The sequence below is a fragment of the Onychostruthus taczanowskii genome, unplaced genomic scaffold (genome assembly GCF_017590055.1).
Source record: "Onychostruthus taczanowskii isolate IOZ18803 unplaced genomic scaffold, ASM1759005v1 scaffold151, whole genome shotgun sequence".
Classification (NCBI taxonomy): domain Eukaryota; kingdom Metazoa; phylum Chordata; class Aves; order Passeriformes; family Passeridae; genus Onychostruthus; species Onychostruthus taczanowskii.
The window spans coordinates 270,680-295,712 of NW_024498697.1; the positions used below are offsets into that span (position 1 = coordinate 270,680).

A 25,033-nucleotide genomic window follows, 5' to 3' on the forward strand; every position below is an offset into this window, starting at 1 on the left:
GGCTGAGCAGTTCAGTGCCAGGTCACAGAGCTCTGGGAAAAGCCACTTCAGCTGACAAGGAGGGGCAGCAGCTGCTGCCAGAGCAAGAGGCATGCCAGTAGGAGGTGAGATTGCCCCTGCTTCCAGCCTCCTGAGCCCTGCAGGTGGCCAGGGCTGCCTCAGGCAGAGCCAGTGCCTTGCCCAGCCTCAGCCCAGGGCTGGTGCACAGGGCTCTAGGGCACCAGAATGTGAGGGCTGGCCCGTGGAGCTGGGCCTGAGTGACACCCTCTCCCTCAAGAGCTGCTCCCTGCCCTGTTCCACCGCAGTCCCACACCCTGGCAGCTGCCTGAGCCACCTGAAATTCCAACCAGGAATGGCTGCAGTGCACCAGGCCAGGTTGGGAAGAGAGCCCTGGGGAGCAGTACAGCTGGGTCAGCTCCCAGGAAAGAGGGCACCACAGCCCTGAGAAACAAGGCATGAATGAAGCTGCATCTGCACCAAGGCAGCAACAGGCAAGCCTTCAGAAATGCTGCTGGGCAAGGGGCCAGCAAGGACACGGGACACACCACTGGCACTGCCATCATGAATGGCAACATCACTCACAGGAACCCATTTTTTGTCAATCAAGATTTAATACTCAAGTCCAAAGACAAAGCAGCTGGAGACTCACACACACACAGCAGCAGCAGCTTGAGGGAAGGCCTGGCCCTGGAGTCAGAGCAGTGCTGAAAGCGGTGCTGGGTCGGGCACCTGGGAGTGCAGGAGCACAGGAGCTCAGCACAGGTCACCTCACAGCAAACACCTGGAGCATGCTGCAGCACAGAGCCCAGGCACACTTGTTCCTCCCACAGCCCCTCCTTCTCCCTCAGTTCACAGGATTAGTGTTCTCCTTCCTCAGTGGGCAACACCATCACAAAAAGGCTGGAGCAGCAGGGATGAGCCCTCTGGGGGGAGGAGGAGCATTCAGGAGGAGCACTGCACTTCCTGAAGGCAGCTGTGCCCAATGGGCAGTGACCCCACTGCATCCCTGCCTCACCCTGCTTGTGCTAAAGCAGCTGCAGAGCTTCACCCTAGCAACAGCCATGGAAGTAACAGTCCATGTTCACCCCACAGAACATCAGGGAGCACCATTTTCCAGCTCTCTAGAGTCTTAAAACTGCATTAGGAGTGTGGTTTGCTCCTGCTGAGGCCAATGCTCCTGCCTGGGCAGTGTTTCCCTCACTCACAGTCCATGGGTGATGCAGTCACATCACTGCAGCTCACCTCTGTTTCACACATCTCACTCCTCTGCTGCAGCCCAGCACTGCCCTGTGCTGAGCTCAGCTCCAGTCCTGCTCACCAGCCCAGCATGAGCAGGATGGAGTGTTGGCCTCAGCAGTGCAAACACAGTGATTTGCAAAGACATTTTCAAGGCTTGTGTCAGTGAATTCATGTGTGCCCCAGGGCAGCATGTCCTGGCTAGTGGCAGGACAGGCTCAGCTCAAACCACAGCCAGTGCAGGGGCTGCTCCTACACCATGCTCTGCTCCCAGATGGTCAGAAGTAAAAATGGATCAATTTAACAACACAGACATAATCACTTCACCCTTCTTTGGTACAGACACTGGCCATGAGCACTGACTGGGACACTGATACCACAAGCACAGGGCACACTGAGTCCAGGAGCTGCTCAGAGATTCTGTTCTGCTATGTAACAAAACAAAACAAAAAAAAAAAAGAAAAACAAAGGCACCACTTTCCAAGAACTGCTCCCAGCCACGTGCCTGGAATTCTTGCTGCTTTTTAAACACACACCGTATTCAGAATTAATTTTATCCTTTGCGAGTCCAACTGGAAATCACCAGCTACCGCTTCCGCTCGCCTTTCTGTGTTCGTTTCTTCTCCTTCTCCTTCCGCTCCTGCTTGGCCAGCTTGTCCTTCTCCCGCTGCAGTTTATCCTGCTCTTTCTTCTTCTGGAACTCGTCCCGCAGCAGCTCCCGCTCCAGCTTCCTGGCGTTCAGCACATCCTCCACGTTGGTGTTTCGGAACAGCGCTGGGGCGGGCTAAGGGCTGACAACGCTCTGGCTGAGGTCACCTGGGACAGTGCCTGGGCACATGGGAAGTTTGTTCTACCTCCCCTCTCACCTTCTGACTCCCTGCTTCCTCACCAGGCAGGTAAGGAACTGGGGAATGAGGAATGCAGAAAGGAGAAGGAATCTCTGGTTGCTTTTCCAGAAAGAAAAGTTGGGTTGAAAAAACACCCACTCCTAGAGAAGGAAGGGTCTGGAGCACAAGTCCAGTGAGGAGTGGCAGAGGGAGCTGGGGGGGCTCAGCCTGGAGAAAAGGAGGCTCAGCGGGGACCTTCTCACTCTCCACAAGTCCCTGACAGGAGGGGACAGCCAGGTGGGGGTCAGGCTCTGCTCCCAGGGAACAGGGACAGGGCAAGAGGAAACAGCCTCAAGTTATGACAGGAGAGGTTTAGGTTGGATATTGGAAAAACTGCTTCATGGAAAGGGTGGTCAGGCATTGGCACTTGGGGACAGAGGTTAGTGGTGGCCTTGGCAGTGATGGGGGAATGGTTGGACTCAATCCCAGAGGGCTTTTCCAACATCAGCGATTCTGTTTTTTCCTGGAAAAATGAGGTTGCCTACTGGATCTTAAGACTGATGTGCAAAAATACATGTCAAACCTCTACAAACCTGAAAGGGAGCAAACACACAGGGCACAGCCTCGAGTAGGTTCACTGCAGCTCTGTGTGACATGTCTGAACAGATACATACATGTACATACATGTGTGTTTGTGCAGACAGGTACATACATACCTGTCCCTAATGTACGGACAAGAATAACTTAGGTTTCATATTTAATTATGTGATAAAACCTGCTTCCATCTTAAATTTGCCAGCTGGGAGCTCAAGGATGGTCCCAATTCTGAGACAGACACGGGCCCATTGGTCCTGCCCACCCTGAGTGCTCAGCTGCACCATGGCCTGCCAAGCTTCATTCCTGACACGATTTCCCTCTGTGGACACCACTTAACATCAGCCTGATGTTCTGGGAGCATTGTCCTTATCATTGAGCACGTTCTATGAAGCTGCAAAAAGGTGGAAGAGGGAAAGAGGGGAGGAGAAGGAAATGAACGGCAGGGTTGGTGTGAGCGCTGTGCAGAGCACACAGACTGTCCCTGTCACTGTGAGCAAGGTCAGGGTACACACAGAGAAAAAACAATCCCCAAGCTTAAAAGGTGGCCCTACAGAAACAGGGAGACCAGCACAGGGAGGGAAGGATGGGAAACTCACCATGGAGGCTGCCTGCCTGACAAGCAGCCTGAGTCACCAGGAATTCAAAGGATACATTTTTCTGATCCAATATTTACAGCTGTCATCAATCCATCCTGTTCATCCCCACCAGTGAGAGAATTAAGGAAACATAGACATCAGCAATGATCTCGTGTTCTCTCTCCAGCCACACTGGACTCAAGTAACAGCCTTATAAAGCCAGGAAGAAGCAGCTGGACTCTCACAGACAAGTAACAGCCTTATAAAGCCAGGAAGAAGCAGCTGGACTCTCACAGACCAGGTATGCACAGCTCCTGCTGCTCCAGGGCCAGATACAGTTGCCTACAGTTCACTCTGCTGGGCAGGGAAGGGCTCATTCTTCAGCACCACAAAGAGTTAACTTCTAACCCTCCCACTCCACACACTCTCTCTGTAAAGGATTATTTCAGCAGATTTCTCCTGGGAAAGCAAGAGAGATCAGCACCAGCTGCTGAGGGATGGGGGCATTCACTGCTCTCCTGCCACACACCTGGGCTGGGCAAAGAGCCACAGCCACGTGCTGCTGGGGACAAACACCCTCCCAGGAGCATCTGCCTGCAGCACTCCACAAACAAGGAGCTTCCATGCTTTGTCCATGGCAGTTATTTTATTGAAGGAAGACTGCAAAGCTTCCCCAGCTCTCCCCAGGGCCCTGCAGAGCTGGGAGGGCGTTGTTTGAGGAGGTTTAGAGCAGGTGATGTCCCTCACAGCCCCCAGCAGTGCAGGAAAAGGATATTCCTCCTCGTCAGTCACGTTGGCATACTGGGCCAGGAGCGCGGCCTTCCTCTGCTTCTCCTCCTGAGACACCTCCTTGGGCTTCACCACTATCCTGGCCTGCTTCTCCATCATGCTGGCGATGGCCTGGACCTCATCTGGCAGGAGAGGAGTGACAGTGTCAGCCCAGGCCACAGACAGAGCCACCGAGCCCCTGGTGTCACTCTCCCTCTGCAGCTCCACCCAGCCCGTGCCCTGCAGGGGAAATGCGCCCACCGGCCCCTGGTGTCACTCACTGCCTGCCCCCTCTGCAGCTCCACCCAGCCCGTGCCCTGCAGGGGAAATGCGCCCACCCAAAGGGAGATGTCTCACCCAAAAACACCCCCTGAGCTTTTCCCAAGGGCACTAGTGGTGATGTCAAAGCCAGCTGCTTTGGGGAATTCCAGTTGGGATCTGGGAGAGATGGAGCTGCTGAGGAGCCACCACGGGGCTGGCTAGGGCCAGCATGGGGCTGACACCCTGAGGTGACAGGTGGTGGCACCCTGTGCTTCTCTCTTGGAGGGGAACTCCCTGTGCTGCACCCAGCCATCACCAGACACTGTTATTCCTGAGCAGACACTGTTATCCCTGGAGTAAGGCAAGTCTCACAATGAAACTGGAATCAGTCAGGCTCTGGCTAATGAAAATCCATTTGACTCCAAATCACATTCTCTTTCACTTCAAAACAGCTTAATAAGTTTATTTAAGTATGTACTTAACCCCCATCAAAGAGAAATTCTGAAAACCTGAAGTGAGGGATCAGTTCCATGCTCTCCCCTTCTTTCCAACCAAGAGAGACCAACGGCTGATTTACCTTTTAACACTGAAATTCCATTTCCTAAATAACATCTGGGTTTTGATGGCAATTTTTTTTAGTCTGTTAATCACTTATCCTCAGGACTCTGTTATTCTGAGTGGATACACACTTCAGTGGGGATTTATCCTTTTATGGAACCCCAGTGATATAATTTCACCCTGGAATTCCATGAACCCAGACACACTGTGCTGTCTTTTTATAACAAGAAAAATCCCTGTGGGTGAGCACTGTCAGGAGCAGGAGGAGCCCAGCAGCAGCTCCAACAATCCCAGTCACTTGTCCTCAGGAGGAATTTAATTTATTTAATGCACGGAACAGCATTAACTTTCCCCTGTCCCCAGCCAAAGGCAAGGTCAGGCCAAGAGCAGACTTCCAGGATTTCTGGGGAAAGCCACTGAGCTGCTGAGTGGTGGAGCTACTGTGTCCATGCAGTGGTGAGGCACAGGGGGATGCTGGGGCTGATGCAGTCACCAGGGACTTGCTGCCAGAGCCATTCCCGGGTGACACCAGGCACTGACAATGTGCTGTTTGCAACCAGAGGCAAAATGCAAAGCAAACAAAAAGCAGGACTTAGACCAAAGGGACATTCTATTATCACAATCTCCTGTCAGGTCTGTGCCACTGCAATGTCACTGATCCATGCTTGAACCACAAATCCTCCCAGCTCACAGCTCCACTGCATCCAGAGCCCTGCACAGGGACCAGGACAAACCCCCCACACAGACAGGGCCAGGTCTTGGCTCCCAGCTGAGCACAAGGGATGGACACAGGCACAGTGGGGCTGAGGAAGGAGCAGTGACAGTTTGTCAGCAGCCTCACAGAGCTTCCTCCAACAAACATTTATGGAAAAAAGGGAGAGTTGTAAGGGAAAATGTTGGAAGAGGAAATACAGACGTGAGTGGGGTGAGCAGCAGCAGCAGGGACAGCCCAGCTCTCCACAGGGGCACTGCAGTTGGACAAACCAGCTGCTTTCCAGACTGCCCAGACAGAAGCAGCATGGGTTTTTATACCATAATAGCTGCAGTGCCAGCACTGAGCAGAGACAGCCCTGGATGTGCTGGGAAAGGAGGTTTCTGAAAAAACCACAGAATGGTTCGGGCTGGACCTTAATGACCATCTCATCAGAAAAAAATCCTGTAGAAAAAAAACCACACACAAAAAAACCCACCAAAACCACACCATAAAGAAAACTCCAAACAAAACAAAAACCAACCAAAAAACCAAAACAAACAACCAAAAAAATAACCAAACAACCACCACAAAAAAGACCCAAAAAACAACAGAAGGCAAAAAAAAAACCACAAAAAAAAAAAAAAAAAATCACTTTTCCCCTGCAGGATGATGAACCCAAAGAGCAGCGAATGCTGGGGCAGCCCAAAGTGAAGCTGCTCATCCCCATGCCAGGTGAAAGAGTAACTGAGCAGCAGTGGAGTGAGAGGCAGCTCAGACCTGCAGCCACAGGGCAGCTTTGGTTTAACTCCTACCAGGACAAACACAAAGTTCCCTTTGAGGTGAGGCCCTGCAGGTCACCCCACACTGAGGACCAGGACACAGCACCCCAAGGCACAGCACTCTACCTTCTTTCTCCTCTTTGGAATCAACGACCTGGGAGTCAGACCACCTCTCCACAACCTCCCTGCACACATCATTCAAGAGATCTTCTTCCTAGAAAGGGAAAAGAGACTCCTCAGACTTGGAACAGAGTTGGCTGCTTCAAACAAGCACCAATCAGACAAGAAAAGCAGCAGTTACAAAGGATCTGCACACCCAGCAGTCAGCTCAGGAGCAGCTTTTCACCCCAAATCTGCTGTTAAACACACACGGGACTCTGGTTTCCCTGGAATGACACAAGCACACCTGGTCACTGTGCACATGGACACTCTGACACATGTGGGTTCCTGTCCTGGGTTGACAAGGAAGTGAGTTTTCTTGGGAAGGAAGTTATAGCCAAACAAATCAGTGGTCAGATTTGAATACTGACACCTGGTGTAACCACTGAAGACATGAACACACCTCTGAGAACACAGCGGGTTAAAAGCAGAGAAGTCCCAGAGGACTTTCTCTTTTGTTCTGGTCAGTGAAGAGCTCAGACCTCAAGGGTGGCTGTGCAGGTGCCCCAGCCCTGCCCACACCCACGAGGTCACTGGGGGTCTTGGCTCCCAAAGCCTCCTGCCCTCATCCTCTCTCTTCCTGAGCAAGGCCACAGGGAAGTGACTCAGTGCTACCTCCACACCAAGCTCGCTAAAGGGAATAATTTACATGGGATAAATCACAGGTCAGGGGCAGTGCAGAGCTGGAGCCCCTGTGCTGGTGCTGACAGACCATCACCTCCCACCTGCAGGCACATCCTGGTCCCCCTTGACCTGCCTGGAACATTAAACACAACTTAGAAGTGGCAGTGGGACACATCCCCCTGCTCCAGCAGGGGCTCCTCCAGGGGCTGCAGGGGAATCTGTGCTCCCACGTGGATCTCCAGGGGCGGCAGGTGAATCTGGGCTCCCACGTGGATCTCCAGGGGCGGCAGGTGAATCTGGGCTCCCACGTGGATCTCCAGGGGCGGCAGGTGAATCTGGGCTCCCACGTGGATCTCCAGGGGCGGCAGGTGAATCTGGGCTCCCACGTGGATCTCCAGGGGCGGCAGGTGAATCTGGGCTCCCACGTGGATCTCCAGGGGCGGCAGGTGAATCTGGGCTCCCACGTGGATCTCCAGGGGCGGCAGGTGAATCTGGGCTCCCACGTGGATCTCCAGGGGCTGCAGGGGGATCTCCAGGGGCTGCAGGTGGATCTCTGCTCCCACGTGGATCTCTAGGGGTTGCAGGTGGATCTCTGCTCGCACGTGGATCTCCAGGGGCTGCAGATGAATCTCTGCTCCCACGTGGATCTCTAGGGGGTGCAGGTGGATCTCTGCTCGCACGTGGATCTCCAGGGGCTGCAGATGAATCTCTGCTCCCACGTGGCTCTCCAGGGCTGCAGGGGCACTGCTGCCTCACCATGGTGTCCCCACAGAATCTCAGGAATCCCAGCTGTGGTGCCTGGAGCAGCTCCTGACCCTGCAGAGCTCTCACAGCTTCTCACTCCTGTCTCCAGCTGTGCTCCTGCAGGTGTTTTTTTCCCCTGCTTAAATTTGTTACTTAAAGGAGGTGAATGTCTTGGAGCCCATTGACATTTGCTCCACGGAACACAGGAGAGCCAAACAGGGGGTCACAGAGCTCAGGGGCCACCACCAAGTATTTCAAAAATCCAAGAAATTATATTGGTTTGACATTCAGTAAATACAGAGAAAAATCTAAAAGTACAAGTGAGGTGGATTCTGTCTGGTTTAAAGAGAAGAACTGGACAGAAACAGAACTCAGTTTGAAGTTTCTTCATTAGGAATGGTAGAACATCACTAGTGCAAGACATGATCAGGAGTGAGGAACCATGGACATGACAGCAGACATCACCTGAGATGCCACCTCATTTTAATAGTGTTTGTGAAATACAAACAAGTTAACAAAAAAGTCCCCTGTAATTTGTGTATGGAACTAGAAGAGAGTTGGCAAGAAAACCCCCAAATCACCAAATAAAACACTGTTTCAAAAGTCAGTACAGAAATAAGCACGGAGTCTAAAAATAAAGAAACAAAAAAGACATTAAAAAAGAACAGACTACAAAGAATAATTACAAAGTCTGAGGGTTCAAGAGACAAAAATGTTTTACAGGAATGGCAGAAAAATCAAAGTGAGCCAGAAACTGCAAATGAGGCTCAACTCATGGAGTTGAGCAGCCCTGGACTGGAGGGACATGGGAACCCCACAGCTGCTCAGTCCTGGCAGCAGCACAGAAGGGAACTGAGCACAGAGCAGAAAAGGGGAAACAGCAGAAAACTGGAACATCAGGAAAGGGGAATATCAGTGGCAGGGCCAGCCAACAGTGCTCAGCCAGGACACACTTCCCAGGCACAGTGATGGGGATGGAATGAAGTCTGGTAATTACAGGGAGGTTAATTAACCTCGACTACTGCAGAGCAGCACTTTGCAAAGACATCTGGCTCAGTCCCTCAGGATGCACCCTGTGCTTCTCTGGCTCTTTTAGGCTCAAAGCTGCACTGCCACAGCTGAAGGAGCTCACTGCTGTGCCCCAGGGTGGGGAGGGGACAGGGACAGCAGGGGAGGCTGCTCTGGCTTTTAGGAAACCCTAGAAGTGGAATGGCACAGTCAGTGTGCAGAAGGAATGGTGTCATACCTGTGATAACAAAAAGCTGATTGTACCTGTCCAGTCCCTCTGGGTTTTGTGCTCCCACACTGATATTTTGGGAGGAAACCAGCCAAAATATCTGAGCAGACAGTTCCCAACACCAGCACTACTCATGATTGAACGTTTTACACTATGAAACATCCATTCACGAAAAACCCCGAGACGCAGACACTGTAAAACCACACAAGGAGGATTATCGAAGAGAAATCGCTCCCTGCACTCTCGTGGCTCCCAGGAATCCGGCAGGAGCAGAGGCAAGCCCTGCCCACCCACGGCTGTTCCCGTCCGTCCCGGCCCCAGCGGGATCCGATTCCTGACAGACAACGCGCGTGTGAGCCACGACAGCACCGCCCCACACGCTGCTCCAGAGGATTTACCATTCAGAGTCACCTCTCGGTGCCCACCCGGCACTGCCAGGCCGCCCGGCTGGCGGTGAATCCTGAGCGCTGCACCAAACCAGGGGGGTCCCTGCGCTCCCCACCAACAGCCCCTTCCACAGAGCTTCCATCAGCCCCAGCCTGCCACAAAACCCCCAAACAAGCACCGAAAACCCCGCAAGGCTCGCGGGTGGGGGCAAGAAAAGCCCCCGATGTGGGTGTCCTCCCAGTAAGAGGATAACCCGTCCCGGGAAGGGGCCGATGACCCAGGGCTGCGGGGAGCCGCCCCGCCCGGCCTCCCCGCGGAGGCCGCAGCCCCGGCGCCTTGCGGGCTGCAGGGGAGCTCCGGCGGGAGCACGGCGCGCTCATCGGCGCGGGGCGGACGGCCAGACCCCGCTGGCCGGGGCCGCGGAGGGACCCCCGCCCTTACCAGGCAGGCGGCCAGGACGGCCCGCAGCGCCTCCAGCCGCTCCTCGTCGCTCTCCTCCTCCCGCAGCAGCCCCTCGATGTAGGCGCCGTACACGGCGCGGTCCAGCCCCAGCGCGTCTAGCCGCGCTGCCAGCCAGGCCGGGAACGGCGGCGGCTCCGGGAGCAGCATGGGGCCCGGGATCGCGATCGCCATCGGGGCCGCGCCCGCCCCGCCGGGCGCCGCCATCTTGGGCCTTCAGAGGGAGGAGACGGCGGCCGCGGCGGGACAAAGTTGTGGAGCAGGCGGGAGCGGAGAGAGCGCGGTCGGGGTCGGTGCGGCCGTGCCCGGACGGGAGCGGCGGGGCCGGGCCGGGCGGACAGCCCGGTGTGCTCGGTGTGCCCCGTGAGCGCCCCGCGACACCTGCGCCCTTGGCACAGCTGCTCCTTCCCCCGGAGAGCGGTTTCGCGGGGAGCGGCGCGTCCCTGCGCGGCCGCCGTGCGGGGCGGGGCGGGCGGCGGAATTTAAACGCGGACAAGCGGCGGGCTCCCGGCGGCTCCGCGCCGGGCAGGGCCATGGCCGGCACGGGCTCCCCTCGGCCCCTCCGCGGACAGTCCTTCTACCTGGACCTGCCGAGCGGCCGCAGCGCCCGGGACCTGGCGGAGGCCATCGGGCGGCTCGGTGGGGTGAGCGCGGGCCGGGGCCGTGAGGGGCTGGCGGCGACCCGGGACTGCGGGGGTCTAGGGGGGTGTCTTGGGGCGGCCTCGCCCCTTTTCTGACTCTGCTCATTTTTTAATGTTTCCTGATTTTCTTATTTTTCCGGTGAGCCGGTTCCCTCCTCGCTCCCCCGCAGCCGGAGCCCTGCGGGGCTGGTTGAGTTCGCCCCTGTCCCTCCGGCCCTCGGCGGTGCTGGACTTGGGACCGGCCTTTCCCTCCCATGGTTCCAGCTGTTCTGGCCTTTCCCTCCCATCGTTCCAGCTGTTCTGGCCTTTCCCTCCCATCGTTCCACCTGTTCTGGCCTTTCCCTCCCATGGTTCCAGCTGTTCTGGCCTTTCCCTCCCATCGTTCCAGCTGTTCTGGCCTTTCCCTCCCATCGTTCCAGCTGTTCTGGCCTTTCCCTCCCATTGTTCCAGATGTTCTGGCCTTTCCCTCCCATCGTTCCAGATGTTCCAGGTCCCACCAGTGCTGGAAGGACTGGTGTGTATGTGTTTCATCTCTTCTTCCTTCCTACCCTCTTGCCTGTGGAGCTGCTTGCCCAGTTGTTCCCTTTCTCCTTTATTTTTCTAAAACTGGTTATGTTCTCCTGGGGACAGAACTCCTTTCCCTCCCAACGTTCCAGGTGTTCCCAGCTGCCTGCTCTGGCCAGTGCTGGTGACCACCATGAGAGCAGCTCCCAGGTGGTGGGGAGCAGCTCCCTGCCCATGGAGGTGTTTCCAGTGGTGGTCACTTGGTCCTGGGAGCACTTCCCAAGGGCTGGGAACTGCCTGCTGCTCCTGGGGACACCTCCCAGAGGTGAGAACTGCTTGTGGGGTGATGGGTGCCCCATTGGCCAGTGATAAATGGTTTCCTGGTACTTTTTCCAGGTGGTTGTAACTGGAGTGTGGTTCCTCCTCATCGCTGACAACAGCCTGTGGCAGTTTAATCTTTTAGGGAGGTTGTGGGACTTCCAAATGGAATGCAACATACTGTAAAGTAGGGAAATGCCAACCAAGCTTCTTATCACGGAGCCGTGTGCTTTTATCATGATTTTCCCAGAAAAGCCATCTGGACCCTTTTCCCTGGGAGGCTGTTATTTGGGTGGATCCCTGTGGCATCCTTCATGGCCTCCAGGCTTCCTTGCTGCTGATATTCCTCATCAATTCCTTATCTCCTGTCCCAAAACACTTCAAAAAGTAGCATTGCCCCAGTCCCTCAAGCTGGAGCTGAGCATGGGGTTGTACCTGTTATTCATCTTTCTGCCTCCTTATTGCTCTTGTGCACAGTTTGGTTCTAGCAGTTGCTACTATTTGTTTTCAAGCTCTTTATTCTCTCTGAGATGATCATCTCCTCTAACCTCAAAACTTAAATCCTACAGTGGACACACTTAGTATTGTTGCTGTTAGTAATGAAGGAATTGAATTATTTGTGGGTTAAAAACAATTTATTATTTAGATTAATATTAGTTTTAGATGTTGTGAGATTTTAAAGGAGTAAGTTGTTGGTTATAGTTCAAGAGTAGTTATAAGTTTTTTGTTACAAGACCGTATATAATTTTTTTTAACTAATGGACAGATGTTACAAGGTTTATTTTGCTTTTTAACTCATTGTCTTTACTTAATTTTGTTGTACTGTGGATACTTTTGTCTAGTGGGCTTCTGTTTTACGTGTACACACATGCTTTTATTATAACTTCTCAACTCTTAGCTTATTCTATACAACTACACCTCTACATTATAAACTTTTTACTATCTTATTGATATAGTTTCTCACTTACTGAAGGCATATTATTACTTACAACTATAGCAACATAAGTGTATGATTTTTCTGCTTAATGGCTGTGTATTGTGTTTTTATATTAATCTAAGCTTCTTCTAGAGCTAGAGATCAAATCCTTCAGTGGTTGTGGAAGTTTCTGTTTTCCCGATTCCCACACACACTGTGTAAAATCTTTTAATTTTTGCTGATGCTGTGTCCCTTCAGCCCTGAGCAGGGGTTGGCTGCACTGGCACGTGGGGAAGGTGACTTGCACTCTTTTCCCTTTCGTGAATTGTTCATCCTGAACTTGCTGGTTTCTCTCTGCCCTCCCCTAGATGTGCCACCCACTCTTGGGACATCTCTTTCCTAGCTGGGCATCCTCAAGTCTGAGAACCCCGTGCTCCCAGCAGACAGCTACTCCTCTCTGCAGCTGCTGTGTTACTTGGAAATCACTTTAGACTTTGGCCATCCTTTCTCGTTCCTGTCACACACCATCCTGGCCCTCCCTCTGTGAAGTGAGGTCCTCTGGCAGTGGAGCTCTCATTCCTCTGGCTTCTGTGGGGATACTGACCTACACCACAGCCACTGTCTGTGAAGGCAGCAATATCTGAGCCCAGGCTCTGTGTGTAGCTCAGGACACAGGTCAGGACATCTTGTGGCCCTTGGGCTTGCATGTGGCACCTTGAACTTGGCATGGGGACATGGTGACACTCTGGAGTGTTATTTGGATGGGGAGGTTGTGATTTCCTCTCTTCTGTGCCTGCAGCACAGCCTGCAGTGACCCTTGTGGCACTTCACACCCACTTGGTGGTTTGGGAATCTCCACCTACAGGGATTCTGCAATGGAGCAGAACCAGCTTGTTCAGCAGCTGTGATTTTGGGCTGCCAAGATCTTTATCTTCCTGAGGGGCTTCACACCTCTGCCCCCTGAACAGATTCTGAGAAGCCAAGCCATTAGTTCTTACAATACCATTAGTGTCCCAACTTTTGGGTTTCCACCTCTTCCTTGGCTGGGTAGCTCCTGTGCAAAGGTGTAAATGTTTCATCTCTGCTTCCCTCCTGCCCTATTGTCTGTGGAGCTGCTTGCCCAGTTGTTCCCTTTCTCCTTTATTTTTCTAAAACTGGTTATGCTCTCCGGAGGACAGAACTCCTCCAGGCTGATCCATGATGTCCAGGCCCTTTTCCTCAGATGCTGGGGTTTTTGAAAGCACTGTGAGGAGTGGGTGGTGCTGACAGTCCTGGGTGTCTGGATCTGAATTTCTGGTGACTATTTGCAGTGAGTCTCTGGGGCATCACAGGATCTCCTGGTCAGTATGGAATGACAGAAGGAATGTGATTGCTCCCAGCAGCCTGTGGCTGTGTGGGGGTTGAGCTGGGACAGCAGCTTTGTTCAGCAGGGCTCTGTCAGCTCAGGGTCAGGCACTTGCAGAGCTGCTCTGTTCTGTCTCGCTGCAGGTGACCGAAAGCTTCCTCAGCAAAGAAGTCACCTGCGTGGTGTCCAGCAACAGAGAGGCCAAGCGGGGCCAGGCCAGGGCTCGGGAGGAGAAGCAGAGCAGCCCAGCTGCACAAGGCACAAAATCCACGAGCTCAGTGCCTGCTGCCCCCAAAGGAGCCCCAGCCAGACCTCGCCAGAAGCCACCATACACTGTGAGAGCTACAAAGGTTTTGTCCGAGGGGTCTGGAGGGTAGAATCTGGGGCAGTTTTGGAAGGTGGAGTTGTTCCTGCTCTGAGCAAATATTGTGTGTGTTTTTTTACCTGCTCCCTGGCTGTCCCTATTCATACCCTTGTTCTTTGTCTGCCATCACTGCCTCCTCAAACATGCATGTCACAGCTTTGGGCTGTAATCAAGGAAATCTGGAATGGCAGGGGATGTGGAGGCCTTGGCTGGCTTCTTGAGGGAACAGGCAGAGGTGTGGTGAGAAAGCCAGAGAAATATAGACAGGGAAAACCACTGCAGACTCTGGGTACTCACAGTCACAGGGCAAGGCCCTTGTGTCCTGGGAGGAGATGCATGAGGGCCCCCTGCAGGAAGGGGGTTCTCCTGGTCCCATTTGCCTGTTGGAGCTGGGCTTTCTGCTCACAAATGCTTGTGACCAAACTCCAACATCCCACCTTGAATGTGGTGTCTGCTGAAAGCTGTGACTGGGGAAAGGCAGCTGCCCCAGTCCAGGCCTGGGGAATCTCTGCCAGCTGGAGCTGAACCACCTGCAAGGGGAACCTGAGCTGCAGAGGTTTCTCCCAGTTTTTGTCCCCTGTCCTGGCTCCCAGCACTGTCCCTTGCCTTGTAAAGAGCTGAACCAATCTGCTGAGACTATTGTCCAGTTCCCAGGATGTTCCTAACCCTGGCCAGCATGTTCAGATGCCTGGAGAACAGAAGGCTCAGGGGGACCTGATCTGTCTACAACTCCCTGATAGGAGGTTGTAGCCAGGTGGGGCTTGGTCACTTCTCCTGAGTAACAAATGGCAGGACAAGAGGAAACAGCCTCAAGCTGTGCTGGGCAGATTTAGGTTGGATGTTAGCTAAACTCCTTCATGGAAAGGGTTGTCCAACCCTGGCACAGCTGCCCAGGGCAGTGATGAAGTCCCCATCCCTGCAGGCATTTAAAAACTCTGTGCATGTGGCAGCTGGGGACTTGGGGTCAGTGGTGACCTTGGCTGTACTGGGGAGGAGTTGGACTTGATGACCTTACAGGGCTTTTCCAGCCTGAACAATTCCATGATGCAGCAGGCAGTTTCCAAGCTAAATTGCTGCTCCCTCCTGGCTCACTCTGGAGCCTTCATTTCCCTGCTGGTCGATAATTCCAAGCCTTGGCTGGTGCTGGTGGTGCAGTTGAGTGGTCCTCTCTGCAGTTTGCATTCTCTGAAAGGCTCTCTGCACTGGCAGAGATGAGCCCAGCAGAGTGTGGGGATCCCCAGGGATTGCTGCTCTCCAGCTCTTAGCCATGACCTGTTCATGTCTCCTCTCTCCACAGGCACTGCTGAGCCGGGGCAAGGAGCTGCTGAACAAGGCCATGAAGAACCAGGTGGGCAGCCTTGGATGGGCTCTGCTGGGGCTGGGTGTGCTCAGAGCTCTGCTGAGCAGAGCAGAACCAGTGCCAGCCTTCCTGCAGAGCTCCTGCCCTGCTGACAGAGCAGATCCTGGGTCTGGGAAAGACACGGAGCAGTTGCTTGTGGCCTGCAGAACGTTGTGTAGTGCTCCTGGTCACTGCTATTTCTGGAGCCATGTCATCCAGTGTTGTACCTCTGAGGCCTGTCCCAGCCATCTGGATGCTCAACACAAGAGAATTATTAATACAAGGCCTGTTGTTAGATGAATTTTTAGCCTAAGAAGAACTAAAGCAATATAGCTGGGGAAAAAGGCTCCCCTGCAATCCTTTCCCTGAGGTCACAAGTGGCCAGATAAATCTCAGTGCTCACTTAGAAGCTCATGATTTAGCAGGGATTAAACATTTACCCAAGATGCTGCTGTTAATTTGAGATGGATAAAGCATGAGTTCCATCCTTTACTGCTGTGCCCTGATTTTTAGTAACAGGCACACTCTGTCAGTTGGGCAGCAGGAAGGGCTCTGAGCTCAGTTTAGAGCTGCACGTGGCTGTGCTTTGAGCTGTGCTTTGCCAAACCTCTCTGTACAGGACACCTGCAGTGGCAGCAGCATCCTCGCCAACGCTCGCCTGTGGGGAGTCCAGATCCTGCATGTGGATGGTATCCTTCCCTGTGGGGTGCAAGGAGGCTGCTGGTAATGAGGGATTTTGGAGACAGGTGGAGCAAAAGTGATGTAAGAAGAGTAGAACAGAAGGAAGAAATTGCAAGCAAATATCCTGGAGTGATGCCATCCTGGCCGAGGCCAGGTCTGCCCTCGAACACCAGATTTGTGTGTACAGAATGTGCCACTGCCACATTTGCAACAGCAAACACAGGGTACATTGTCATCTACTGAAGGTGGAACATTAGGAAATGTCAATATCTTGGTCAGTACATCAATTTGTTCCAAAAAGACTGTTTTTACTAATTAACCTGGAAGTACAATCATGATAAGGGCAGGATTTGGTCGAGTTTAATTAGGAAGTGCTGGTGTTTGAGGAGCTGCACTGGAAGGCACCTCCTGTCCCCATGATGGATGGGGAGGGGGTGATGGGAAAGACAGATGGTAGAACTCTGATACTAATAATAGGCCTGGAGTAAAAGGTTCCTGAGTGTCTGATGACAGTGACATACAGCTGTGGCTGAGCCTGTCTGGATCATGTCCCTGGGCTCTGCTCAGCCTCTGGGGCTGCCAGACCTTGGGCTCTGTGTGCTGCACAGCTCCTGCCAGTGTCTCCTTCCTGCAGAGCCCTAGCAGCCTCCAGCTCTGCTAGAGAGCAAACAGAGGGACTGCCCCTCAAAGTGTTCTCTTGGCTTCATCTTGGACCATTCCTGTGGGAGATGCTCTGCCAGGGGCCACAGGCTCCAGCTTTTCCCAGTGCCATGGGGGGGTGGGCTGCAGTCTGAGGGGAACAGCTCCCTTCCCTGGCTCAGCTTTGGCCCTTTGACATCCCACCTACACAGAAATGTTGTCCTATGCCCAGCAGCTGCTGCGAGCCATCTCGGGAGCAAGGAAGCAGTGCCAGAAGACAGAGGTAACAACTTATCTGCAGCCAATTTCAGGAGTTCAGGGTTTGAACAGTTCTTGTAGCAGTTTCAATGCCAGTGAGCCAGTCAGGGGGTGCTGGATCCAATCTGGTGCTTGTGCTAGTGATGAAGATGAAAAAAAAATCAAAGAATTTTTATTTTTGTAAAGTTGGGGGTAAATCCAGGTGAGAATGAGGCAGATGTTGCTGAGTATCAGCATTCATAGCACAGCTAATACTGACTTTGACCCTAAGGGACTAAGGGTCATAGTTTAACCCCAGATGGCAACTCAGTCCTACACAGCCACCCTCTGGGATCCCCCTGGGATGGGGAGAGGACTGGGAGAGAAAAAGTGAGAAAGCTTATGAACTGAGATAAAGATGATTTAGTAGGGAAAGCAAAAACCACACACACAAGCAGATCAAAGTAAGATGATGATGATGTGGCTGGTACACTGGCTCACCAAAGGATTGGTTAATGCATTGGAGAGGTCAGAGGGAAGGTGGGATGTAAGGACAAGGCATGGCAGCCTTTATGTTGTACTTCAACTAACCCCGGGTAACTTGGGAGACAGAATGAGGGGAGGTGCTCTAGGTGGTACAAGAGCTCTGAAGTGGTGGGTGAGGCTGCTGCTGCTCTGAGATCAACAACTGCAGTTGTGCTCGTGCTGCTCCCATGCTGAGTATGTCCCTTTTTTCTCTAGGTGAAATGCCCTGCCTCCAGATCCAAAATTCACAAAGGTAGGCCTGGAAGTTGTGCTGTTTATGCTCAGATGTGGAGCTGCTTGGAGAAGTCTCATTTAGAATTTGAAATGCATCAAAACCTTTGGCAATCCCAAAATATGTCTTCAGGTAGTTCCCCTTGAATGGGTTCTGTTACTCCTTGTTGGAGTCTGGCTGCAGCCTCCCAGGACAGCTGAGGACCTTTGATTTCACACTGTGTTCAAAAATCCTAAGAACCCTTTTCTGCCAGCTCCCAGAATCCCAAGGCACCTGAGAACAGTGCTGAAACCAGCAGCTTAAAGGAGGTTTTGAGGAATAATGCATCCTGCAGAGGAGAGCGTGTTCCTCCCAGCCCACTCACTTCTGTTGGGCTGAGATGTGCTGCTGAGACACCAATCTGGGGATGGCTCTTGCAGGGAGGAGGGAGGGGTAACAGCCAGGTTCTCATCTGCAATTAGACAAGAGCCAATTGTGGTGCTGAAATTGGCACTGGTGACGTCAGCTGGTCTGTGACTGGTTTGACTGCGTGCGCCGCTTTGGAGCAGACTCCAGCCTGGATGGTGTGTGAGACACTTGGGAGTTATTTCCCAGTTTGGGGTGAGGGGAAGGTGCTGAAGAAAGGCTCGAGAAGCTGTTGGATGTGGCAGATTGTGCCTGCAAGCTCTGAGATCTCTGCTGGGCACACTCTGAGCCTGGCCCGGGGTCTTGCAGTGCCATCGGAGCTGTTTGTCAGTGCTGGGATCACTCGGGACCCGTGCACCATCTGAGCTGGATCTGGGGCCTGCACGTGGCCTCTCTCTCAGAAGTGCTGAGCATTTGGCAGTGTTTGCAAGGAAAAAACTTGATCCTGTACTGAAATAGCAGCTTCAGTGACGTAGCAGCACATTTGAGGCAAGCAGAGGGTGAGGCTGGTGAGGACAGGTGGGCTCAGCCTTTCTGGGGAAGGAGGGTGAAAGATCTTTGGAAAAAATAGCATTGAGTGCTAGGATCACAAGAAAACAAAACTCCTCGCCCTTCAGAGGCCATGAGGGAGGCAGGAGAGGCTTGCTGTCAGGGTCAGGCAGATACCTTGTGGGAACACCTTGGTGTTTTTTGTTTCTTAGCCAGATCAGGACTCAGGTTTCCAAGGTGAGCGTAATGTGAGTTGAATGTACCTGCAGGACAGGAGGGACCTTGGAACCTCCCCTCCCAGCCTGGCTCTGAAAACATTTTCCCTCAGTGCACTGCTGAGACTCTTTTGCTCTCTTCTTGCTCTCCAAATGAAGCAAAGCTGCTGTTTGCCCTCCTTGGGAACTGAGCAGAGGCCAGATACTGCTCTCGAGTAGTGTCCTGGTGCCAGCCTTGGCTGGCAGCACCTTGGTTTGTCTCCAGCATCTCTTCCTGCTTCGACATCACCATCCTGGCCTGAGCCAGGTTCTGCACTTGAGGCAGGGTGAATGGAGGAAAAGCTGCTGGAAGTTGTTGCAGAGCTCTGAGCCAGTGCAGCAGCTGCTGAAGTCCCTGAGTTCCCTTCTCATACTCAGTGGCACACTGTGGGGGAGTTGTGACAATTCTTGGGGTTGGAGTCAGAAGGCTTGGTGTTAGGCCAGTGGTTGTATGGCTGAGGAGGCATTAAAGATGTGAGGGGACGGCTGAATACTCTTTCAGAGGTGGAAATGTCCCATGTGGGCTGCCCTAGGGTTTGGTTACCAAACCCCACTGCACACTTGGCCCAGGGCTGTTGAGGATCACCTAGAGATGTTTTGTCTGTGCTTGGCCACCACTTGGCATTCACCAGTGCCAGAAGTTCTGATGCACTCAGCTCTGGAGCCCAGTTTTGTTGGGGAGTGAGTGACTAAGTAGGGAATCTGGCAAGGAAAACTAACCAGGTTTCTCTCTGGCAGGAAAATTGAAGCCCCCTTTTCTGAAAGTTGAAGACCAGAGCAGGTAAATGAGACCTTTTTAAATATCCTACCCTAAAACCTCGGGGTCTCTCCTTCACTGGTTTCATCCCCAGGGACTGTTCTGCTCATGAGGCAGAGCCTGGCTTCTGTGCAGTCCCTGTTCCACACTGGGAAGTTGATTCTCTCCTAGAGGGAGGCAGATGGAGTTTAGAGAAACAATCCAGGTGTCTTGTGTGTCAGGGAGAAAAAAGGTGTTAAACGAGACTTGACAGCAGTTTCCTTCCTTGCTCGGATTCCATGTGTGATCCTCAGCAGGTCACTTAATCCACCCAAGCCCTCAGCAGTGAGGAGTGAGATTGAAGCACAGGAGGTCAGGGCCTGTAACTTGAGGACAGCCTTGGGCACAGGGGACCTGATCCCTGTGGTGTTTCTGAGGACTCTGTAACTCTACCAGCATCCACGGGGCCAATTAATTATTCCAAAGGCAACATTTAAGGCATCTCAATTAAGAGTCAGATATTGGGGTTTACATGCTGCATGCAGTGAAGTGTGAGGGGAGAGATGTGGCCTGGGAATCAAAACCCTCCTGTGCAGTGGGGTAGCTGGAAATACTGCACTGCTCTGCCCTGGGACAAAAGGTGGAATTTGGGCTGAGCAGGCCAACTTGCCTTCTGTCCAAAACATGCCCCATTGGGGCTGTTACTAGGAACTGGGTTTAACACTTTAATTGTGTTAAATGAAATGAGAATTTCATTCTCATGTGCAGTCAGAAATGGGAACTCTGGCACAGCCACAGGAGAGCACTGGGCAGCATCTCATCATGATGAGGTGGCACCTTGAGCCCCTCCAGGCTACAGCAGGGACAGCTCTACCATGATGCCAGCACGACCATGATGTCCTGATCTGCTGCTTTCAGGCAATTCCGGCCCTTCCATCACCAGTTCCAAAGCTTTCCTGGCCTCAACTTCCTGGCACCCAAAACCTCAAGCCCATTTGAGCCTCTGAAAAGCCTCTCCAATTCCTGCCAAGCCAGGTAAGCTGCAGCTCCTTCTGTGCAAGAGTTTAACCCTGCTCCTACTCACTGCTGGTTCCTGGGCTCTGGGGACCACCTGCCGTTGGGTGTGGGCACAAGGAGCCCTGTGCTGGCCCCTGCTGTCCCTGCCAGGCAGGGTGACCCTGTGCTGTCCCTTGCAGGGGTGCTGAGGGCTGTGCCCTGCTCAGTGCTGGGGGGAAGAGCCCCCGCTCCACACACGTCACCGTGCCCAGGAAAAGGAGGGGGTTTTGTGAGTGCTGCCAAGAGACCTTTGAAGAGCTGCAGAAGGTAAAGGTTCCCCTGGGAGCTGGTTCCTTGCAGGAGTTGTGGGGGGCTCTCAGAGGCTTTGTTAATCGTGTCGTGCTCGTTAGCACTATGAGCTCCTTTGGGAGGAATTGCTGCATCCAGCAGGATCTGCCTGTGAGATGGGAACGTGGTATATCTGTGTGCCCAGACCAGCAGGTCAGAGCACAGGGGGTTTGAAGGTTGGGGGACAACATGCTCCTCTCTTGGGGTGCAAGAGCCTCAAGGATCGTCCTGTTGCATGATCCATAAGGTGAAGAGGCTGTTCCATGGCAGCCATGGGGCACAGGCAGATTGAAAAGGTGGGAGGATGTTTTTTGTCTCCTGGAAAGTGCTAAGCAAGGGGGCTTTCAGAGCCCAGCTGTTAGTGCCAGACAGTGGTGGTGGAGTCTCTTTCCTGCTGCTGGGGAGGCTGTAGGCTGCTCTTGCATCCAGACACAGCCTCCTCATCTGCAGGAGCAGGGAACAGGACACTGTGTGTTCCCAAACCTGGCAGACATTGGCTTTGTCTGAAAGGGTCAGAGCTGGCCTGGGCAGGCCGAGAGGACAAGAGCTGCAGGAACTGCTGCACAGAGACCAGAGGAACCTCTTTCCCCATACTTGGGACATTGTTTGGCAGCTAAAATCAGCTCCCTTTGCCCTCTGGTCTGTTAGGCTGTGGGAAGTGCCTGTTACTGCAAATTCCCCTCCTGGCAAAGCTTTAAGTGTTGTTAAAGGGCCTCTGCCACCTTCCAGCATCTCCAGAGCCCCCAGCACCAGAAGTTTGCCAGGGACAGCTCCCAGTACATCCCTGTGGATCGTGTCATCTCCCAGCTCACCAACAGCTTCGTGGAGTGGTCAGCCAAGTAAGTCTGGGGATCTGGGAACTCCTGGAGCCCAAAGCTGCATGGCACATCCATGGAATGGGGTCCCTGTGCCTGGGGATCAGAGGCTGAAGCTGGACCAACTTGGCACCTGCTGGGCAAAGCTTAGACAAACCATGGGGGATGTTCCTGCATTTCCATGGGGTTTCTCCTTCAGTCCCTGTGGACTCCTAGTGCCTCCTAAACTAGAAAGGGCAGCTGAGCCTACCTCTTCTGTCCCTATGTCTGACTCAAACCCTGCTGCTCTGTAGCCCCCCTGTGCCTGGGCACTGGGCTGAGGAGGCTGAGATCCCTTGTGCTGCCCATCTCTGCCAGTAGCAGAGTCATTCTCCCTTTGCCCTCTGGTCTGTTAGGCTGTGGGAAGTGCCTGTTACTGCAAATTCCCCTCCTGGCAAAGCTTTAAGTGTTGTTAAAGGGCCTCTGCCACCTTCCAGCATCTCCAGAGCCCCCAGCACCAGAAGTTTGCCAGGGACAGCTCCCAGTACATCCCTGTGGATCGTGTCATCTCCCAGCTCACCAACAGCTTCGTGGAGTGGTCAGCCAAGTAAGTCTGGGGATCTGGGAACTCCTGGAGCCCAAAGCTGCATGGCACATCCATGGAATGGGGTCCCTGTGCCTGGGGATCAGAGGCTGAAGCTGGACCAACTTGGCACCTGCTGGGCAAAGCTTAGACAAACCATGGGGGATGTTCCTGCATTTCCATGGGGTTTCTCCTTCAGTCCCTGTGGACTCCTAGTGCCTCCTAAACTAGAAAGGGCAGCTGAGCCTACCTCTTCTGTCCCTATGTCTGCTGCTCTGTAGCCCCCCTGTGCCTGGGCACTGGGCTGAGGAGGCTGAGATCCCTTGTGCTGCCCATCTCTGCCAGTAGCAGAGTCATTCTGAGTCTCACCAGGCTAAAACTGCTTCCCTGCTCCTGAGCAAGGGCTGCAAACACCCTGCACTGCAGGAGAGGCCTTGTCTCCCTGGGGGGAGTGTTGATGGGGCTGGGTGAGCATTAACTGATGGTTCCTCCCAGGGTGCCCTGGTCCTGCCTGGCAGATGAACGTGTAGTGCCTCAAGCACACAGCACTGGAGGAATGAAGCTGCTGCCATCAGAGCTGGGAAAGGAAAGGGAGCAGCCTGAGCAGGGTGCCGTGGAACTGGTAACGGATACAGAGCTGGATCATGGCCTGAAAACCCAGGGACGTTCCCCCTGCCTGCCCAAGGACAGGGTCAGGGATCCCAGAGGAGGAGGGGACTTGTCAAAGCACAGCTCCCTGCGACTGCCAAGGGGAGCAGGGCTCAGCAGAGGGGTCTGTGCTGCCCATGGTACCATGGCGGGGGCTGGGCTGGGGGCTTCAGGTTTAGGCTTGGCTCCTGAGCTGGGCTGGGGGCCTCGTGCAGCACCCACTCCTGTCAGAGAGGCAATGCCTTCTTCATCTGAACCTCATACACAGCCTGGGTCTGTCAGCCACCCTCCCCAAGCACAGCCTGCCTCCAGGAAACGCCAGCTGTGCTCCAGACAGAGCTCCCAGGTGGGAAAGAGGCCCAGGCTGGAGCTGGGTTTTGGCCTCTCCCCTCTGGGTGAGCAGATGGAGCCGGTGGGTGGTGGGATGGGGGCACAGGGTGCAGGGCAGGTGTCTGAGCCAGCCCTGCCCGCTGTGGTGGGGGCTGGCAGCCTGCCCCTGGGCACAGAGCTCTCCAGCAGACCTCACAGCTCCCTTGCTTTGGATCTGTGCCTGTGTGAGAGCCCTGGGGACCCTGTATCCCAGCCGGGATCCCCGGGAGCCGTGGCTGCAGGTTTGGATGCTGGGGAGGCAGCTGCAGCCAGCACTGTCAGCGAGCGTGGCTGGAGCAGGGACAGATCCCAAGGGAAACAGCGCAGAGGGGACGGTGACAACACACCCAGGAATGGGAACAGGCCTGCTCTGGAGAGCACAGCGAGCAGGACCAGCTGCCCTGCTGGCTGCCTGCCCTCTCCCACACTGCCTGTGGCTGCGGGCAGATGTTGCTGCTCACTCCGTGTCAGGGCAGCAGAAGAAGCAGCCCCTGGAGCTCCCGACGTGCCCAGGCAGGGCACGGAGCGGGCGCAGAGCCCCGGCCTCCCCCCGCCTGCTCCCCGGAGCCCAGAGGCTGCTCCCGGTTTCAGCAGGAGCTCCTCCAAGTCAGACTGGGATGTGCAGCTGCTCCCCAGCCTCTCAGGTGTCCAGGGCTGCAGGATTCCAGCTGTGGACAGGGACTTGCTGCAGCAGCCACACGTCAGGGTGAGGGACAGCGGGTACAAGTCTCAGCTCTGCTCCGTGCTGAAGGGGCCGGAGCTGGCCTGGGCAGGCCGAGAGGACAAGAGCTGCAGGAACTGCTGCACAGAGACCAGAGGAACCTCTTTCCCCATACTTGGGACATTGTTTGGCAGCTAAAATCACCTGCAGGCTGCTCTCTGGCCCCTCGGTGGCAGCTGAGGAGGGTCTGGGATGGGGTTTACCAAGGCACCCTCCATGCCAGGAGCAGGAGGCACATCCAAGGGTGAGAACAGCACTGGCAGCCTGGGCAGCTCTCCTGGTGGGAATTGATGGGGATGCAGTGGCTTCCCTGTCCTTGGCTGTGATCTTCCCTCCTTTCTCCTGGCCATGTTTAGAGCCAGCAGCTTCCTCTAATTCCTAACAGGACTCTCCACTGACACAGTGGTGCCTCTGGACTCTCTATCCAACAGCAATGTGCTCTTTGCCCTTCCAGAGGAAGAGCTGTTCCTCCTCTCACATGGTCCCAGCGCTGCAAAGACTTAGGAAAGGAGGGTCATGGTGATGAAATTTGTGCTCCTCATGTGGTCTGGGGGTTGTCTTTGAGTATTTTCAGGTGCTTTTAACTTGTTTCAGATTTTTTTACAAACTTTTAAACTTTGAAATAAAACGGAGGGATGAGATTCTGTTCTGCCTTACTGTGTGTGGAATGTGACTAGGGGCAGGAGCAGAGCAGTAGGGGTTGGGTGGAGGAAGCTTTGTTGGAAGGGGTCTCTGGGCAATGGGCACAGCAGTTTGTCCAGCCCCAGAACATCACCCCCTCTGTGGTTTGCCAGAGGAGTGTGGCCAGCAGGCACTGGGAAGCTGTTGTACCCAGTGCAGGGGTGGTGCCCAGCAAGGAGGGGTGTGGAGAACCTGGAGAGCAGCTGCTAGGAGCCTGTTCACCTCTCCTGGGCATGGGGCTGAGGGAGGGAGGTCAGGGACAGACTGAGACAGCCAACATGATGTTCTGGAGTGTCTAAAAGCAACCTCTGGCTTCTTGAAGGGCAGTTCCAAGCAGAATGGAGCCAGCCCTTCTGTGGTGCC

General features: G+C 54.0%; 2 protein-coding genes across 2 annotated transcripts; one reads left to right on the top strand and one right to left on the bottom strand.

The window, feature by feature from the left end:
• Window positions 1-591: 591 nt before the first annotated feature.
• On the bottom strand, window positions 592-10,360 carry CCDC43 (coiled-coil domain containing 43). Its single transcript, XM_041398974.1, has 5 exons — window positions 9,888-10,360; window positions 6,422-6,509; window positions 4,011-4,146; window positions 3,312-3,367; window positions 592-2,010 (listed from the first exon to the last, which is right to left on the bottom strand). Exons 1-5 carry the CDS (start codon window positions 10,110-10,112, stop codon window positions 1,823-1,825), a joined length of 693 nt encoding a protein of 230 aa, XP_041254908.1. The 5' UTR covers window positions 10,113-10,360; the 3' UTR covers window positions 592-1,822.
• On the top strand, window positions 10,127-24,612 carry DBF4B (DBF4 zinc finger B). Its single transcript, XM_041398973.1, has 11 exons — window positions 10,127-10,549; window positions 13,773-13,964; window positions 15,291-15,341; window positions 15,952-16,021; window positions 16,865-16,935; window positions 17,631-17,667; window positions 19,533-19,575; window positions 20,449-20,565; window positions 20,727-20,853; window positions 21,604-21,713; window positions 22,747-24,612. The coding sequence occupies exons 1-11, from the start codon at window positions 10,439-10,441 to the stop codon at window positions 24,125-24,127; spliced, it is 2,310 nt and encodes a 769-aa protein (XP_041254907.1). The 5' UTR covers window positions 10,127-10,438; the 3' UTR covers window positions 24,128-24,612.
• The last annotated feature ends 421 nt before the right edge of the window (window positions 24,613-25,033 follow it).

Excerpts from the sequence above, each read along its gene's own strand:
- CCDC43 (XM_041398974.1), bottom strand. The coding sequence starts at position 10,112 with ATGGCGGCGCCCGGCGGGGCGGGCGCGGCCCCGATGGCGATCGCGATC. Across the intron at positions 3,368-4,010 it reads AACGTGACTGACGAGGAGGA|TGGTGGGGATGAACAGGATG; the intron begins ATATCCTTTTCC and ends TAATTCTCTCAC. Across the intron at positions 2,011-3,311 it reads AAATATTGGATCAGAAAAAT|CGCTGTTCCGAAACACCAAC; the intron begins GTATCCTTTGAA and ends AGCCCGCCCCAG.
- DBF4B (XM_041398973.1), top strand. The coding sequence starts at position 10,439 with ATGGCCGGCACGGGCTCCCCTCGGCCCCTCCGCGGACAGTCCTTCTAC. Across the intron at positions 16,022-16,864 it reads CCAGATCCTGCATGTGGATG|AAATGTTGTCCTATGCCCAG; the intron begins GTATCCTTCCCT and ends CCACCTACACAG. Across the intron at positions 16,936-17,630 it reads AGCAGTGCCAGAAGACAGAG|GTGAAATGCCCTGCCTCCAG; the intron begins GTAACAACTTAT and ends TTTTTTCTCTAG.